Here is a 16,913-nt window from a genome sequence, read left to right as displayed (position 1 = left end):
GGAACACCTTCTAGGACATGTCACTCAGTTCTTCCTTCTTGAGCATTCCAGGGCCTTCTTTTCAGTTGCATCTTACACCTAACATACAGAATTAGTTTCCATTTTCTTAAGAAAAAAAGAAAAGGAAAAATCAGGTTCCTACTTTGTCCCAGCTGGTTCTTGCAGCGATTTCTCTTTTTTCACGGGGAAAAGCTTCTCAAACACGTTTTCCAACACTGTCTCCTTTAGCCTCAGTTTCAGGCATTAACAATCAAGGGCCTGGCTCCCACCACTTCTGTAGCAAAATCTGTTACCAAGAATCTGTTGTTATGTTGGTCCCTACCTGATCCGTGTAATGGTCTTTTCTCCATGCTTGTTCTCATTCTTTTTACAAAATTTGACAGTGACTCTGTTTACTTCTGATAGGATCTTTTTCCTACTAGTTTTCCTCTTAGCTCACCAGCTTTCCTCGATTCTTCCTTTCCCACTGGCCCCCCACCCCTAAGGCACGGCAGACTGAGTACCCCCACTCCTCCACCTCTAGCCTTTCTTCAGACACCTCAGCTGCTTTTTTCAGCGGCAGCTTTCAGTGCCACGTTTATGAAAATCAGATCCATTCCCGACATCTGCCCTCCTGAAATGCAGTCATTCATTTGCAGCTGCCTAAAATTAAAACCACATTTCCCTCTGTTCCTGTAGGCTCTCAAAGTGTTAGTATTCCCTTCACTTTCTTCTATCGAGCATCGCTAGACTGTGCCCATTCCTGTTATCTCATCTCTTCTTTTCACTCCACTCCCTAAGGACCGCTTTGGCCCAGACTTTTGTCCCTTTACAGGCGAGCCATTGCAGTATCCCCAAGATTATCTTGACAGGAGTCTTCCTCATTTTTAGTCATTCTGCACACCACTTGCAGATGAGTTCTTACGTGATAACGTTACTCCTCTCACGTGAAATCTTCCAGCAGCTCCGCAACTTTCTAGAGAGGAAAAACCCCAAAACATCTGTCACCAGTCATCAGACATTCCCCTTTCTGGGCTGCACCCTTTTGCATGAACTCAGGCCACACGCTCTGCTCTTCTTCCCACCTCATCCTGTTTGCTCATAGTGTTTTCCTCACCTGCACACCTGGCCGCTTCTCCATGCCTCCTCCAAAGTCATATCCTGTGAGACCTGGGCCAAATCTTATATCATCACCTTGAAGCACTATTTCTTTTCTCTGCTCTCTTGAAATTTTCAGTGTTTCTGTTATTCCATCATCTACTATTTTGCAGTAACTCTTCCATTTAGAGAACTAGTGTTCTTAATCTTCTGCTGTTATTAACCTTTCCCATTCTCGTAGATACTCAGCCAATTGGGCAGTAGTCTGTCCTTAAAGGTCATAGGCCATGTCTTAGATTACTTGACTATTGCCCGATTTGGTTGGCATAGTAATGCTACTTTTCAATCAGTTCTTTTCTGTTTATCTTTTTTTTCGATCACAATAGGGTGCTTCATAAGCAATCAGAACAGTAATGTTGGGATCTGTATCAAATTCAGAAATAACCAAGATAAGTAAACCAGCTCTGCGTTGATTTGCCCCTTTTGTTAATAAAATAATAGCCAACACATGTCTTTGCAGGACGAACCCTGTAGCCTCTTGGGCCAGCACTACATGAAACAGAGAAAGGAGAATACTGGTGGCTGAGAGTGGGGCTGAGGGAGGGAATAGTGAATTTGAACTCACTAGCGTAAATGATGCTGATCAGCTGTAGAGGGCCTGGTGCAATTTGGAAGTGCCTGCATGGTGGGCACATCGCTGTTTGTCCAGTTCTGTAAGTGAGCTGACGAGCTGATACTTCATGTACTCTTTCCCAAATCTGCACAGGCGTCTGTAGCCCGTGGGCATTGATTGATGTATTTGGCAGCCCTTGGCCTCAGATGCCAAATTCTAAAATGAACAGTCTCTGCATAAGCTAGTAGGTCAGTTCCTGGCTCCTTTGCCTTAAGTCCTCCGAGCTTCTTGACCATCAGTTCTGGCAGTAAGGGGACATCCTCTACAACTGTCTACAGATCAGACTGTTCTGTGATTAGTATTGAATCCATCTCTTGAATACCATTCCCTTTGATTTATTTGATGTTCACTTAAAAGCATATCAGGATTTACACATACACGAATACACAGATCCATTTCTTTTAAACATATTATTTAAAATAAAGATAATGGTTACACAGAAGTACCAGATTAGAGTCTTTCTAGCATTTAAAATTTTACTGTAAATGAAATGTAAGCTACATTTTCTCCTTAGAGATGACTTATCATCTTTAAATTCTAGTTTATGCCGTTTTCATTGTGCTTATGAACAAACTGATGTAAAATTGTGTCCTACTCGAAAAATGGTATAGCCCGGTGAGCTGTAACACCTTCTTGAGACAATGCTAAATTGTAATAGATCTAATTAGGGGTGGAAAAAGATCCTAGTACATATTTTAACTTTGCCTCTTTTTTTTTTAGCCTAAATGAGGTATTTCAAAACTAATGCAGCTGGAGGCAGTAAAAGCATTTGAAGTCATTCTTTGGCTGTTTACTATACTTTCTTGAGCACACTAAATAAAAGACATTACCAGTGTGACAAATAGAATAACTACCAATCAGAATGTCTTTCAGTTCATGAAATTCCTTCAACTCAATCCACTCTAACGACGAAGTCAAAGGATTTCAGTTCACATGCAAACGAAGTGGAAAATTGAAGCAATTATCGGGGTATCTCAGGTGAAGGCATGAATTTGGGGTCTGTATCACCTCAATAAATGTCAGCTCCATAATGTAAGTCATTGCTCTCTAGACATAATCTAAATTTCACCCCCAGAATCTCATCATGGCATTATTTCTATTAACCTGTTAATGTGTCTTCATCTTTTTTTCTTTTACTCTTTCCTCTCTACCACTTTCCACCATTCCTGTTATTAGCAATTCTTTACCCAATACATACAAAAACCATGATGGTAAAGTGGAATTGGTTGATGAGTTTATTTGCTTTAAAAAAGAAAAAGTGTGCAAGAATATGTACACACACATATACTCCGTTTGTAAATGTATATAGAATGCATATTATCAATAGTAACTAACTGTTGAAAAGAATGAAAAAAATACATCACTAAATAAAACAGAAAAAAAGGAGTTTTTAGACGATCTGAATCGTTTGTATTCTTATCCCAGCAAAGGAATAACACTTCAAAATGTTTTATTTTGAAATGATTTTTGGAATTAAAAGTTGCAGCAATACTGTAGAGAGTTCACAGATACCCTTTACTTGGCTCCCCTGTTGTGTCCATCTTCTATCATCATGGTACCACTGTTCAAACTGAGAAATTCTCACTGGTTCAACACTAAACTACATACCTCAGGTGAATCTCTCCAGTCTCTTCACAGTGTCAGCTGCGTTTCCACAGATTTCTCCAGAGGAGAAGCTATGGCCGCATCTCCTTTGGCCTCCTGGCCTGGGGCGGGCCCTGTGTGCAGACAGTGCTAGACATGGGCTGATGTGGATCTAAAGAACCCATCTCCTGTGGGGCCAAAGCTTTTTTTGGGTGACACTCAGGCCACATCACCTTTCACTCAGCTTCCCTTCCACTTTATACTTTATCTGTAATATATATTAAAGATAAGTATAATAAAAATTAAATGCTAAAATATTACATACATTTACCTATTTATTTTTCTCTATAGTGCCAGAACAAGCCTTAGGAAAAATTAGAAGGCCACTACTATGAGTTTCCTTTATCTCCTTTTATTTATAGAGCGACATTTAATATATTCCTGCTTTGTACCAGGTGTAGGGCCTACTTCTGGGCATATAGTAGAGAGCTAAGGAGAAAAAGTTCCTGCTTTTCATCAAATTATCATTTCTTTTTAATTTTTTTAATGGTTTATTTTTAAGAGAGAGAGAGACAGAGTGTGAGTGGGAGAGGGACAGGGAGACACTGAATCCAAAGCAGGCTCCAGGCTCTGAGCTGTCAACACAGAGCCCAACATGGGCCTTGAACTCACAGACCATGAGCCGAAGTCGGACGCTTAACGTACTGAGCCACCCAGGCACCCCAAATTATCACTTCCGTATTTAACTGTATATAACCCTGATAGGTGCTGTGAAGAACAAATGGGGAGAATAACACAAGTCTGTAACATAGAGACACGGTCCAGTTTGGTCAGTCAGGGAGATGAGACTGAGGAAGAGTTACGCAGGTGAAGGGGTGGTGTTGGAGGTTCTGTGCAAAAGGAAGAACACACACAGGCACTGAGCTAAGAGAGGGAAAGTGAAAGAAGACCAGGCCGACTGGATCACAGAGCAGGATGTGAGGAAGAGTGATACTGTGGGAGAACAAAGCTGGAGAGGTCAGCGGGCGCCAGATCATTGGCATGTAGGCCAACTTGAGATTTAGGTCTATTTCAAGAGCAATGGAAAGCCACTAACGGAAGAGCGGAGTGAGAAGAACAGGTCTGCTCTTTTAAATGTATCATTGTGGCTCTAGTGCAGAAAATGGACTGAAGGAGAAGATTTAGGGAATGGTCCTGTGAAGAGACAGGTAGGAGTTAAAATAGGTCGATGACTGTGGAAATGTAAAGCAGATAGAATGGAGGTGGTGTAGTGGACAGGCCTGAGAATGGGCTGCAGGTGGAGAGCGAAGTTCAGCCAAGGGCGACTCCTTATTTTGAGTTGCTTGAGATAATTGATGTTGGGGCCATTTACTGCCAAGACAATAGTGAAGGAAAAACAGATTAATTTCAGCTTTTCTGACATGAAGGGAAGGGTAGAAGAGATCATGTCTTCCCTCTCTTAATATTGGTTATGAGAGGTTAAATTGAATCATGAAGCTCCAACTTCCCATCAATAAGTGGGCATTTCTGGCATTCTCTGAATGAGTAGGAAGAGAGGTTTGAAGTCATGCAAGAAGATGTACAGTTTCCTGGTGTCTTGACCTTCGTCTGCTGGTTTTCTCACTTAAATTCTGCCTCTGGGAAATTCAGGGCTCACTGACCATTTATCTAGTAAGGGTGCTCACATCTCCATCTCTCATCTTAAAATTGTCTTCTGAACCCCAGATGTGTATATGCAATGGACAGAAACTTACTGTATTTTTTTAATCCCAAAACATAACCTTAATTCTTTCTATTGATTCCTCTGATCAACCAATTCACAGCCCTCGTTGTTAGCCATAAATTGTTCCCTTTTTCTGCCTTGCCACTCGACATCTTGCATATATTTATACCAAGCCCCAGGGATAACACCTCATTTCGTGTGCATCTGTCTTCCTCTTCCTCATTCTCCATTCCCACTCCACTGTGTCTACTGCTGCCATCTTAGATCCTGCTCGGCCAAAATTTTACAGTCGGCCTCCAATGGCTCTTCCTGTGTAATGATGCATTCTCTTCAGGCCACTCTCAATACTGCTGCCAACATGACTTTTCTAGTACACAAATCTGATTGTGTCAATTCTAACCTTAAAAGCCTTTGGTCATTGTCCTTTAACTCTTTTTGCGTTTACTACGTAGCACACTACACAAGACCGTCCCTGGTCAAGGCCCTGTTATTACATAATCTCTTGCCCCTGTAGACCTGCCAAATCCTTTACTCTAATTACCCAAAACAATTTGTAGTATTTTTGCTGCCCATTTCCATCCTTCATTGCCTGTCCATATTATCTTAGGGAAACTTCTGGGTCTACTCCAAAGCTTAATTAATGCAGACACCCTTTTATTTGCTCCCATAGCCACTTATCACATTGCACGTGATGGCCAGTTAAACAATTATTGAACAAACTCATGGTTGTACTGTAGGCTCCTTGAAGTTGAAACATTTCTTCATAGGTGTAATATTCCGTCATCCAACACAGTTCATAGGATTGAAGAATCTAGAACAGTGTCTGACACGATAGATGTTCAATTAAGATGTGAATGAATGAATAAATAATAGGTATACAATAAATAAATTAAAAATGTGAGTGATGCATATATGGTTCTGACCGATAGAGGAAAGATTGATATTATTGTTCCCCAGCTGACTGCCCCAGTGACTAACTCCTTAGTCCCACATTTATTTGCTAATAATAATGACATGCTAAGCTCTGAGGATGCAGGTGTGACTTAGCCATGGCTGTTGCCGTCCATCCTAGAAGTTACAGTCTAGTAGGGAAAGAAGGCTCATCCGGCAATAATTATTTATTGAGTGCCCACTTTGTGGCAGGTAAGAGAGATACGACAGCAAAAAGAGAAAAGCTCCCTTGTCCCCCTTGGAGCATACTGTCTATTTGGAGAGACAGACAAAATAAACATAAAAACAAAACTATCTTCAGTTATCATGTGCTGAGTACCCGTGCTGTGAGAACTTACAGTGAGTTAACCTAGACCTGGAGATTGGGGTGGCTTCTTAGAGTTGAACATCTGCTAACTAGGTAATGAGAGAAGGAGGAGGGTCTTCGGTGTCACTGACACAGAGAGAGTAGTTGGAGATGTTGGGAGATGAGACTGGGATGAATTAATATGATGTAATTGTGCAGACCAAATGGTTTCTTACTAGAATCGCTCATTCTGTTGATGTATGGCAGAAATGCATGTTGTTCCCTGCAAAACACTGTATTTTTAACAAATTTTATACTGTTAGAGTAAACAGTGAAAACAGTTATCACATTCACTCAGTACGTTTAAGGTTAGACCACTCTTCTAACAATAGTATCAATGGCTGCAGGAGAAAGAAAGACTACAGTGTAATGAGAAGGAAAAAAAAAAAAAACTTTTAAAAAATATATGTCATTCCAGGGGCAGCTGGGTGGCTCAGTGGGTTAAGCATCCGACTCCTGATTTTAGCTCAGGTCATGATCTCACGGTTTGTGGGATCAAGCCACACATCAGGCTCTATGCTGACAACGTGGAGCCTGCTTGGGATTCTGTCTCCCTCTCTCTGTCCCTCCCTTACTCGTTCTCTCTGTCTTTTTCAAATAAATAAATAAACTTTAAATATGTATATATATATATATATATATATATATACATATATATGTGTGTGTGTATATATATATATGTGTATATATATGTGTATATATATATGTGTGTGTGTATATATATATATATATATATATATGATATTTCTAATGTTCATCTAATCACTAGCTTGATCAAAGCTGACAATAAATAGGGCTCACTTAATGTAAATGCTGGAGTCACACACATATCTTTATTTGGTCAAGCGTAGTATATATATTTTACAATAAAAGCATCCAAACTAACCTGAGTAATCTTGAGAACTTGTATTCAGTACAATTATATGTAAGAAGGAAGCAATACCAAGAATTACTTTAAAAGTACTTTAAAATTATCTTTCATGTGATTGTGTATAAGAAAATTCTGAGATTTACAAATAGTTGTGGAATTATTTCTAGACTAATCTTTTCTTTCACAAATGTAGGAAGCTGAGGTGTTACAGTGTGTATTATGTTGAATAATTAGAACAGTTTATGGATGAAAATATGGGACTAATAATTTTATTATATAATAGGACAAAGTGGACTGAAGAGTAGAAAATGTACATTATAATTTCTCATGTTCTTGATAATGAAAATCTATAATCCTACTAGATGAGTAATTACCTACAATAAATATTTTATTGGTCTGTGAAATAATAGTTTATTCTGATTGTCCTCAGTATTAAGCAGGCTGCCTAACATACGAGGCATGAGAGCATGAAGGAACTCAAGTATTATTTCAACGTTGCAACTGTGTGAATGATGCTGGCATTTTTATGTCTGGGAAGATATGGAAAGAAATACGTTTAAAAAAATTTTTTTTTGAAAGGGGTAGATTAATATTGAAAAACCCAAGTCTAGTATTTAGAGAAGATCTAGAGATTGGGCTGGAGATAGAAATTTGAGAGTTATTATAATATGGATGGCATCTAAGGCCCATAGAGGGGATGATGTCATCAAGGAGGTGAGGGTAGCCACATTGGAGACTCTTTCAAGTAGGGAGTGAGTTGAAAAAAGAAAGAGGAAGGTCATAGGAAGATTATCCCCAGGCCACACTAACATTTGTGGTTCAAAAGAATGAGAAAAGGAGGTTCAAGCAAAGGCAAAAGGAAGAGGGAGAAAGGCAGAAGAATGTCCCTGATGCTGAGCAAAAAAAGCTTTGCAAAGAAAGTGATCAGTTACAGCAGTTGCTACCGAGAGTTTGAGAAGATGAGGACTGAGAATTAACCATTAGATTTGAAAACATGGAAGCCGCTGATGACCAAGAAAAAGATGGTTTCATCTTTGAAGTTAGATTGAATTGGGTTCTAGAAAAAATGGGAAGGAAGTGGATGTAGCTGGAATTAATTATACCTATTTATAATTAATTTATATTTAGATGTACATGTATATCTAAAACTTACACGTGGGGGCGCCTGGGTGGTTCAGTTGGTTAAGCATCCAACTCTTGATTTTGACTCAGGACATGATCTCATGGTTCGTGAGTTTGAGCCCTGCGTTGGGCTCTGTGCTGATGGCATGGAGGCTGCTTGGGATTCTGTCTCCTTCTCTCTCTGCCCCTCCCTCACTTGTTCTTTGTATCTTTCTCAAAAATAAAGTAAAAAAAATAAAAAATAAAACTTACACTTGTCATATATAATGTATTTAAATAGCAACACTGATAAGAAATTTTCATAAGCAGCTGAAGGATGATCAGTGGGTAAACCAATATGACTTTCTTGTGAGTACCTGAATGATTAATATTTCATTCAGTGCCAATTTTAGTCCAGGAAAACTAGTATTTTCCCTTTGCATTTACTTACACTATAAAATATTCAGTTGGCCCTAATTAAATGCACAATCTCTCATAAAAGCCCCTAGTACTAATTCACTTTATTAGCATCCTTTAGGGTAGTGTGGAGGGAATATATATGAATTCATAGGATTGGTTCACACGCAATAGCGTAAGTCAAACATAACTGTGTTCAAGTTCCAATTTTGCTGTTGACTAGCTGTGTCACCCTGGCAAGTAGCTTAACTCTTCTAAGTCAGTTTTCTCAACGATAAAATGTGGATAATAAGGATATGAGGATAAAATAAATGTGTCTGATGAAATCAGCATGGTGTTTGGCACATAGTTAGGGTTTAGTTAATGGAGTGATTTCGTCTTGGTGTGATTACTGACTTGTTCTTGGATAGGAAATAACTGAAATATTACGAAATTTTCGTGAACAGAAGATAGGTCTTCTAATAAAGAACAGAAAAATTAGATGCCAGAAAGTAAGCCATACCTTAGAAACCACAGTCGTTGGTTCTTAGTACTCTATATGTATTCATTTCTCTTTGTTACTTTCTTGCCTTTAGTGAAGTCAGATAAGCATAGTAGTGAAGACCGCAGGTCCTTACAGCACATTTGTTATCTCAGTCCCCTGGAATCAGTTAGATATTCTAGGTTCATCTTCCAGTCTTTTCCAGTCCAATCAATACTGCTAGTGATAATAGGCAATGTGTGTTCACTGCTTCCTGGACACTACGCGGTGTCCTAAATACTTTACAACTATTAACTCATTTTAGTCTCACAGTCTTCGGAGGTGGCCATCTTTTCTGCCTCCATTTGTACAGATGAGGGACGTGAAGCTCAGAGAGGTTAGGTCGCTTGCCCTAAGAGGACATGACTCTCTTGATAGGTAGTGGAGCTAGAATTCCATCCCAGGCAGGCTGGTTCCACAGTTTGCACTTTTTGTTTGTTTATTTTGAAAGAGACAGAGCTCAAACAGGGGAGGGGCAGACAGAGCAGAGGAATCCCAAACAAGCTCCATGTGCTCGCACAGAGCCAGATGCAGGGCTGGAACCCACAAAACCGCGAGATCATGACCTGAGTCAAAATCAAGACTTAACTGACTGAGCCACCCAGGTGCCTCCCACAGTTTGTTTTCACATCATCCTAATTTCATTTGGGACTGTAAGATTGGATTTAAGCTGCATAGCTTTTCCCTGGTGGGGAGAATAAAAAAGTAGATGGTATCTTTCCCCAGCAGTTCATTAGTAATCAGTAATTCATGTTGAGTATTGGATTTCCTATCCTACCTCCAGCCACTAGCCATTCAGGAATGTTCATAAAAACATTGAAAAGCAGAGTGATCATATTCTCTTGATTTACAATAAATATTAGTCATTAAAATACAAAACTTGAGGGTCAGGTTCTTTGCAGCTTATACCCAAAGAAGAAAGAACCATTTTTGTATTAAGATATTTAAAAAGTTCCCACATGCGTAGCAAGGAAGCTAAATTAAGCCCTGAGTTGGGCACAATTATAGACATGCTGTCTGCCTTAGATGAGTAAGTGTATGTAAATAGAACAGTTGCTATACACGGCCTTAATGGTATGGCTTCCCTTTTTTCTATGTAATGTAAATCACCAAATGTGAGCATTTCCATCTGACAGTAACTGTCAGTCTCAGAAGAGCACGTTGTAGGATTCAATACATGTTGCACAACAACCAAAATTGTTCTTTTCTTCAGCATGGTGATTTTTTTCTTCTTTCCATATCCAGCGGTTAGTACTAAGGCCTGAAACCCTTAGTTACAGAACAAAGTGGCTTAGCAGTAATCGAGCCTGTGTGAGGCTAAAAGAAGAATAATGAACATTCCCTGCAAGCTTCCTGCCTAGATGCAGGTGCAGGAATCAGGAGGTCATGAATAATGCATGACATGCAGATGAGGTGGTGGTTTCTCCTACCGGGGTTTTGACTTTGCTACCTTGCCTGGCTGCTATTTGTGGAAAGAAGGGAGGTGGTGGCCAGAAGTGCCACAGTGTAGACTGAGCTCACAAAAACACTGCGTATCCTTTTAAAGAAATAAAATTTGGGGAGTAGCTGAAATGCAAACCTTTTATGGTCTACTTCATCAAATGAAGCAAGCTCCAGGTTATCAATTTACTCCCTTTCAGAAAGGAAAAAAAGCTTTCTTGTTTTACTATTTTCATTTAAGAAACTTTGTAATTATTTGTCCATACACACACTGTCGTGAAATTCTTTGTAGACCGCTAAACCATGATAGAAATTATCTACTTACAGTATTTGAACTATGGATCAGTGGGATTTTGTTAAAAGATCTAAATACCTAGGGAATATTTTAATTATAAGTTAAACAAGCCCATTTTTTCCCCACTGATATATGAATAAGAAGCTTCAAGAAGAATATACTTCTGTCATGAAAATTCATCTGGTCAGAGGATGTGGAGTGAATTAAAGAATTGTGAGTGTTTGGGCTGTTACTCCTTAGAACTTTATTTAGGCAATAGGACTCTGGCACCCTAGTGGGGATGTGGAGAAGGTTAAGAGGACTTAGGTCAGGGGGGATTTAACTGAGGAGACGTTTTTTGGCTCACAATTCCATTATGATGTTTGTATTTCAAACAGATAGAATGAAAGAAAGAAGAAAGAAGAAAAGAAAAAAAAAATGAGTCTTGCTACCTTTTGTATAATTCTTATGCATTTCTGTGGCGTGTTTTTTTCTCTCTCCCCAATTTGGGGTGCCGGAATATGAGCTGGCTTTCATTTCTAGCTGAGTCTGTCATTTCCGCCAGGCCCCAGTTTGGCCAGATGCCAAGACCAACAGGTGATCCTTGTAGCTGCAAAAACAGCAGGAAGTGGGCCGTGCTTGAATGAGACAGTTCACCAGAGGGGCTGTCTGGCCTCTCTCCATCTTTCTGCATAATTAACATCCCCTCCCCCATGCAGAGCAGAAAATCTGTGCTGAGCCGCCCAGCTGCAGCAGCCATTGAGAAGCGCTGTGAGGAAAAGAATGTTAATAAGGGATGTTGGAAGAAATAAGCCTTCCGAGTGCAAAGTGCAGTCTGCCTCTGGATTTACAGGAAGTTTGCATCTGGCCCTTCTCAGGGGCTGGAACAGTACTATCTGTTTGGAAATAATTTTCACGTGCTAAACAGCTATAGAGAACTGGGGTTCTAATGAATCTTGGAGCCGCTGGTTCTGACTTAAAGACCAGCTTAAAATTTCTGTTTGCTCTCTTGCAAATAAGAGAAATGTGTGGGATGTAATGATAACACAAGCCGAAAGACTGCCTAGATCTCACAAATCCTAGTAAAGATAGAACAAAGCAGGAAGTTGGCCAGAGGGAAGCAGGAAGTAGGGCATACTGTGTTGCCAGTGAGTGACCCACAGAGAGGTGGAGTTTCAGCAACTAGCTCCTGATTGGAAGATATCAGCAGTTCTTGGAAATACAAACTTCCAGCAGATGACTCTAACCCTGAAAGCTTGTACAACAATAGTTTTTGCTTCGCCATTATTTAGCTAAAGTTTCGGATTGACTGCCTTCCTCAAAGCCTAGCTGCAGAGCATGACACCTAGAAAGCTTTTCTCCTGGAAGTAACTGCTCACCCTTCCTTCCTCCCCCATTCTCAGATTCTGTTCCTGGACATTTGGATGAAGTTACTTTGGTGGAAGGAAAAAAAAAAAAAAAAAACCTTTTCTTTTATCTTCTCAGGTTCTAGGTCTGCAGACCTGGAGATTAAACTGACAAAAGACCAACTGACTAAATACACACACATACAAACTGACAAAAGACAGATTGGTGAGAAGGGGGAAAAAACCTGTTTATACACATAACATGCATGCATGCAGGAATACTCTGTGAGGAGTAACTCAAAGGGGTTAAAAATTGGATCTTATATACCATTTAACAAAGAGTGAAAAACTGTGAAGTGATGAGTCAAAAGAAAAGGTGGGGTCTGAAGTTCTAGTCGGGTAGATGGTAGGAAGGTAACTAGGAAACAGATGGGGGAAACTCATGGCAAATAAGGATTGTTGACTGAGCCACATCTCAGTACCATCACAGGTGAAGAGTTGTGTGTTGCACTTCACGGTATTAGAGGTGGGGCGGGACCCCTTTACAAATGAAAATTTCCTTTACTAAAGGGAAATTTATGTCCTTATTTTTAGGCATATAAAGGGAGAGTATAGACCTCCTCCTGTGTCTGCTGTTTCTTGTCTCCAACTCAAAATAATCCTTCTGCCAAAGTAGTGTATTTGGGGGGTAGCATATTCTGACCTCCTTCATTATCTTGCTTCTTAGGGTTTGAATTCTACTAGTTGACTCAGGGAATGTGCACTTAGAGTCCCCCTGATATCCCTTGTGGGAGGACGTAGCAGACGGGACTCATTGAAGGCAAACATCAGACCTTGCATTACTTTTACCCACTTCTGAACCTGGCAAAGATTAGCTAGTCAGTAACTTTTTTGTTGGACCGAATGAATCTGTCATTCAACTAAAACTGGTGGTTCTGCATTTGGGGGGTCTTCTCAGTGAACCTTGTGGCAAGTCGTTATTATGTCAAAAGCGCTACAAGAGGAAAGAGAGACTGCAGGTGTGAATGCCTAGGAATGAACTGCATTCGTTTACTAAGAGGAGATTATGGGGCATTTTGCAATAAGCATACCTACAAGAGATCATTTATAAATAAGATCTTTTTTTCTTTTGTTCATTTGTAATCAGGGATGTGCTTTTTTAATGACTGGATTATTCTCATCTGCCTACAGAGTACATCCGTCCCCAGTATCAAGGGTCCGGGGAAATCGAATGAATAATCAGAAGTTTGCTTGGTGAGTATATATCTAAGTTATGAAAATTGGCGAGTCTTATAGGAAGTTTCAATAGGGCTCTGTTAAAACGGAAGAGAATTTTTTCTGCTTCTCTGTAAAGAATACATTTCTGCCAACTGAACCAGAGTCTCCTTTTCCTTTGGAAAGTTCTAAATAAAAGGATAAAGTTCCTTCTCAGCCAAAACTCACCAAAACCGGAGTGCAACATTTTTCTCCTAACAGATATGGTATATTTTCTAGGATTATGAACTGTTACATTTTTAAAGAATGTTTCCCTTTTTTGGAAGATATTGTAAGCTTTTTAGTGATGTATAGGCAACAACTCAGATTTTTCTCAGCTACCAACTTTCAGTTCTTATAAAGATTTTCATAGTAAGTTCATCTATTATATTAATTTTGATGATTGCTATTTAGATTATTTTTTCCCTGATCTTAGACATAAATATCTAGGGATTTTTTTTTTTAAATTTAGGGCGTATGAAGACCTTTTTGTCTTCTTTGTCTTTCTTTTCTCTTTCTCTCTCTCTCTCTCTTTTTTTTTTTTTTTTTTTTTTTTTGGCTTAAAAGAATATACTCTTAAAAGAATTTATATTCTTAAAAGAATTTATTCTCTCAAAGTTCCAGAGGTCAGAAATCCAAAAGGAGTCTAATGGGGCTAAGTCAAGGTGTCAGGTGGGTTGATTCCTTTTGGAGGCTTTAGGGGACAATCCATTCCTGGTGTTTTCTGTCATCCAGAGACCATTCTCATTCCTTGACTTATGGCCCCACATCACATGGCTTTCTCCACCTGCTTCCCATGCCACCACATTGTCTCCTTCCTTTCTGTAGTCAAATCTCTTTGTGCCTTCCTTTTACAAAGACACTTGTGATTGCTTCTCACGCCCACCTAGATAGCCTAGAATAATCTTCCTATCTCAAGATCCTTAATCACTTGTACAGAATTCACTCTTCCATGGACAGTAACATTCATGAGGTCCAGGGATTAAGACATAGATCGAAGATCTTCTTTCACTGAATAGTTCTTGAAAAAAATAAAAATAAATGGAACTTAGAGGAAATGACCTAAAAAGTTATTTCAGTCACAAAACTTCAATTACTAATTCTTTAAAGAAGTAATTTAAAGTGTTTCACAAACGTTTCATGTGAAACAAAAAATTAATGTACTTTGTTTACATGACTCCATTCCACAAAATTAACCTTTCTACACATCGTGTAGCTTCAAAGAAGGAAAGAAAAGGAAAATAAAAAATTGATCCGTGTACTGTATTCCTTCAAAAGTCTGTGGAAATTCACAGATCTCCACTTTTACTTCATTGGATTGTGCTTAGAATGGGATTGTGATTAAAAACTTTTTTCTAAGTATGGGAAGATGATTACCAAAGATTGAGCTTCCAAATTAATTTTGTTCCTAAGTCAGGATTATTTTTAGACACAAAATAATGATTCTTTGAATTTGAATAGTGCGTAATCAGCTCACCTCCCTTCCCCCATTAAATCTAATTAACCCTCACAATAGCCTGGTGATGTTGTTAAATATTGTGCTTTTCTTTTTCATGGAGGGGGAAATAAGAGCACAGGGAACATGCTGTCTAAAAGCTGGGGCATCCTCATGGTCTCTCTCAGTCACTAAAGCATACTGTCCCCTGTCAAACCTGGAAAGCTGAGAGAATAATGATGCCGATGCCCATTACATAAAAGGAAAGGGAGAGAGCACGTTCTTTCTTGACCGCACAGAACTGATACTCCTTCTCAGTACAAGGCATACTGTACTAAAGGAACTTTACAACATACAGAGAGTGCGAGATGCTCCAGTGAGCAACGTGAGCTAATGGGTAGAGTACAACATGGATAGTTACCACATCGACGTTCTAACAACTGATTTCTCAGTGGCTAAGTGGCGATCGCTGAGTAAATAGCAAATAGTCTTTCCTTCACTCGTCCTTTCTGAACTATTGGAGTAATGGTAATTCGTTCCTACATAATTCATAGCACGTTATTTGGTGAGTAAATTTAAACCACTTTTATCTCCAGAGAAGTAATCCATGAAAAACAAAAAGGATTTTTACTACTAGCCTTGAGAAAATTCAACTTTTATTTATTCAGCAGCATTTATTTACAGTCCCTGGCACTATGAAAAGCACTAGATTAGAAAGATAAATAAAACCTGGTTTCTGTCCTCAAGAAGCTCACTCTCTTGCAGGTGAGGGGGGTGTGTGTGTGTGTGTGTGTGTGTGTGTGTGACATATATATGATAGATCGAGAATTAGTAGGAAAAGCAGAGGGTTGAGTTACTGCTTTCATATATATTGAAATTCATATACAAGGACCTGGAGATGTTTCTAAATTAACTATAGTAGGAGCATACGTGGATTTAAAATATGTGCTTTATTTGGTCACGAGTTAGTTAAAATCCCCATTATATATAGTACCTTGAATTTTCCTTAAGTAAATGCTGTGAGGCTGGTAGATGGAAATAAATCACCTAGTTAGGAAGAAGCCCAGTGAATCACCCAGTGTCTACATCTAGTTGAGTGATAAACACTTCCTATTTCTTTGTGAAAGACTGGCTCTGGAAATTCAGAAAGTTAAAATACTCACGCTAGCAATGGAGATAAAGGGAAAGTGACTGTTGATCTTCCCCAAATAGAAGTTTGGGATACTTAATAGAATTATGAGGTATATGCAACACTAGCTTGGCTCTGGCTTGAGTTAGATCTGCAAACACCGTATGTGAGTGATGTTGGGTGATGTTGTGAAGTTGGATTAGCAAATGCTCCAATCAGTTAAAAAATATTGTTCATTAGAAAAGCAATTAAGCCTCACTAAAACATGAAAAGGCTTGAACTTATAAGCTATGCACAGGAAATGCATGACAATTGGTACGTTGTAAATGCCAGGGGCTGTGGTTGAGCTATGAAACCAGTGTTTATTATTGAGTGAAGATGGTTTAAAATTTTAAGTAGTGTTTTCCTTTGCATAATGTTAGTATGTGAGGACGCATCCACTGACCTCATTCCTGTGGCAGCATTTCTTCTCTCTGGAACTGAAGAAATGTGTGGAAAGAAAAGAACGTCTGTTCAAGGCAAACAAACCTGCTGGAATGGAAAGAGGATGTGGTAACAAATGTAGGTATCCAGGGAGGAGATGAAAGCACCAGGATGTAAGGGGTGCAATGACAGATGTTAGGATGGAGCCAGGTTTGCTGTAGCTGTCTGCTGACCTCCAGGGATTAAAGAGTGATGGCAGTAAGAACTTCACGACAGGTATGTTCGCACCCCAGTGAAGAACATGAGATCAGTGTACAACTCATTTAATATTCACTTAATCAAAGGTAGC

The 16,913-nt window shown here is 39.3% G+C and overlaps 1 protein-coding gene across 9 annotated transcripts in view; it reads left to right on the top strand.

The window, feature by feature from the left end:
* KLF12 (Kruppel like factor 12) overlaps positions 1 to 16,913 on the top strand; it is a 1,158,470-nt gene that overhangs the window by 1,079,838 nt on the left and 61,719 nt on the right. For all 9 annotated transcript variants that reach the window (XM_042927869.1, XM_042927832.1, XM_042927842.1 and 6 more), the window contains one exon: positions 13,515 to 13,577. In XM_042927869.1, the coding sequence (XP_042783803.1) occupies positions 13,515 to 13,577 (63 nt within the window). The remainder of the gene's footprint in view (positions 1 to 13,514; positions 13,578 to 16,913) is intronic.

This window comes from Panthera leo, chromosome A1 (assembly GCF_018350215.1).
Source record: "Panthera leo isolate Ple1 chromosome A1, P.leo_Ple1_pat1.1, whole genome shotgun sequence".
Classification (NCBI taxonomy): domain Eukaryota; kingdom Metazoa; phylum Chordata; class Mammalia; order Carnivora; family Felidae; genus Panthera; species Panthera leo.
Note: the sequence above shows the minus strand (reverse complement) of the source record. Positions and strands in the feature narration are given on the sequence as shown.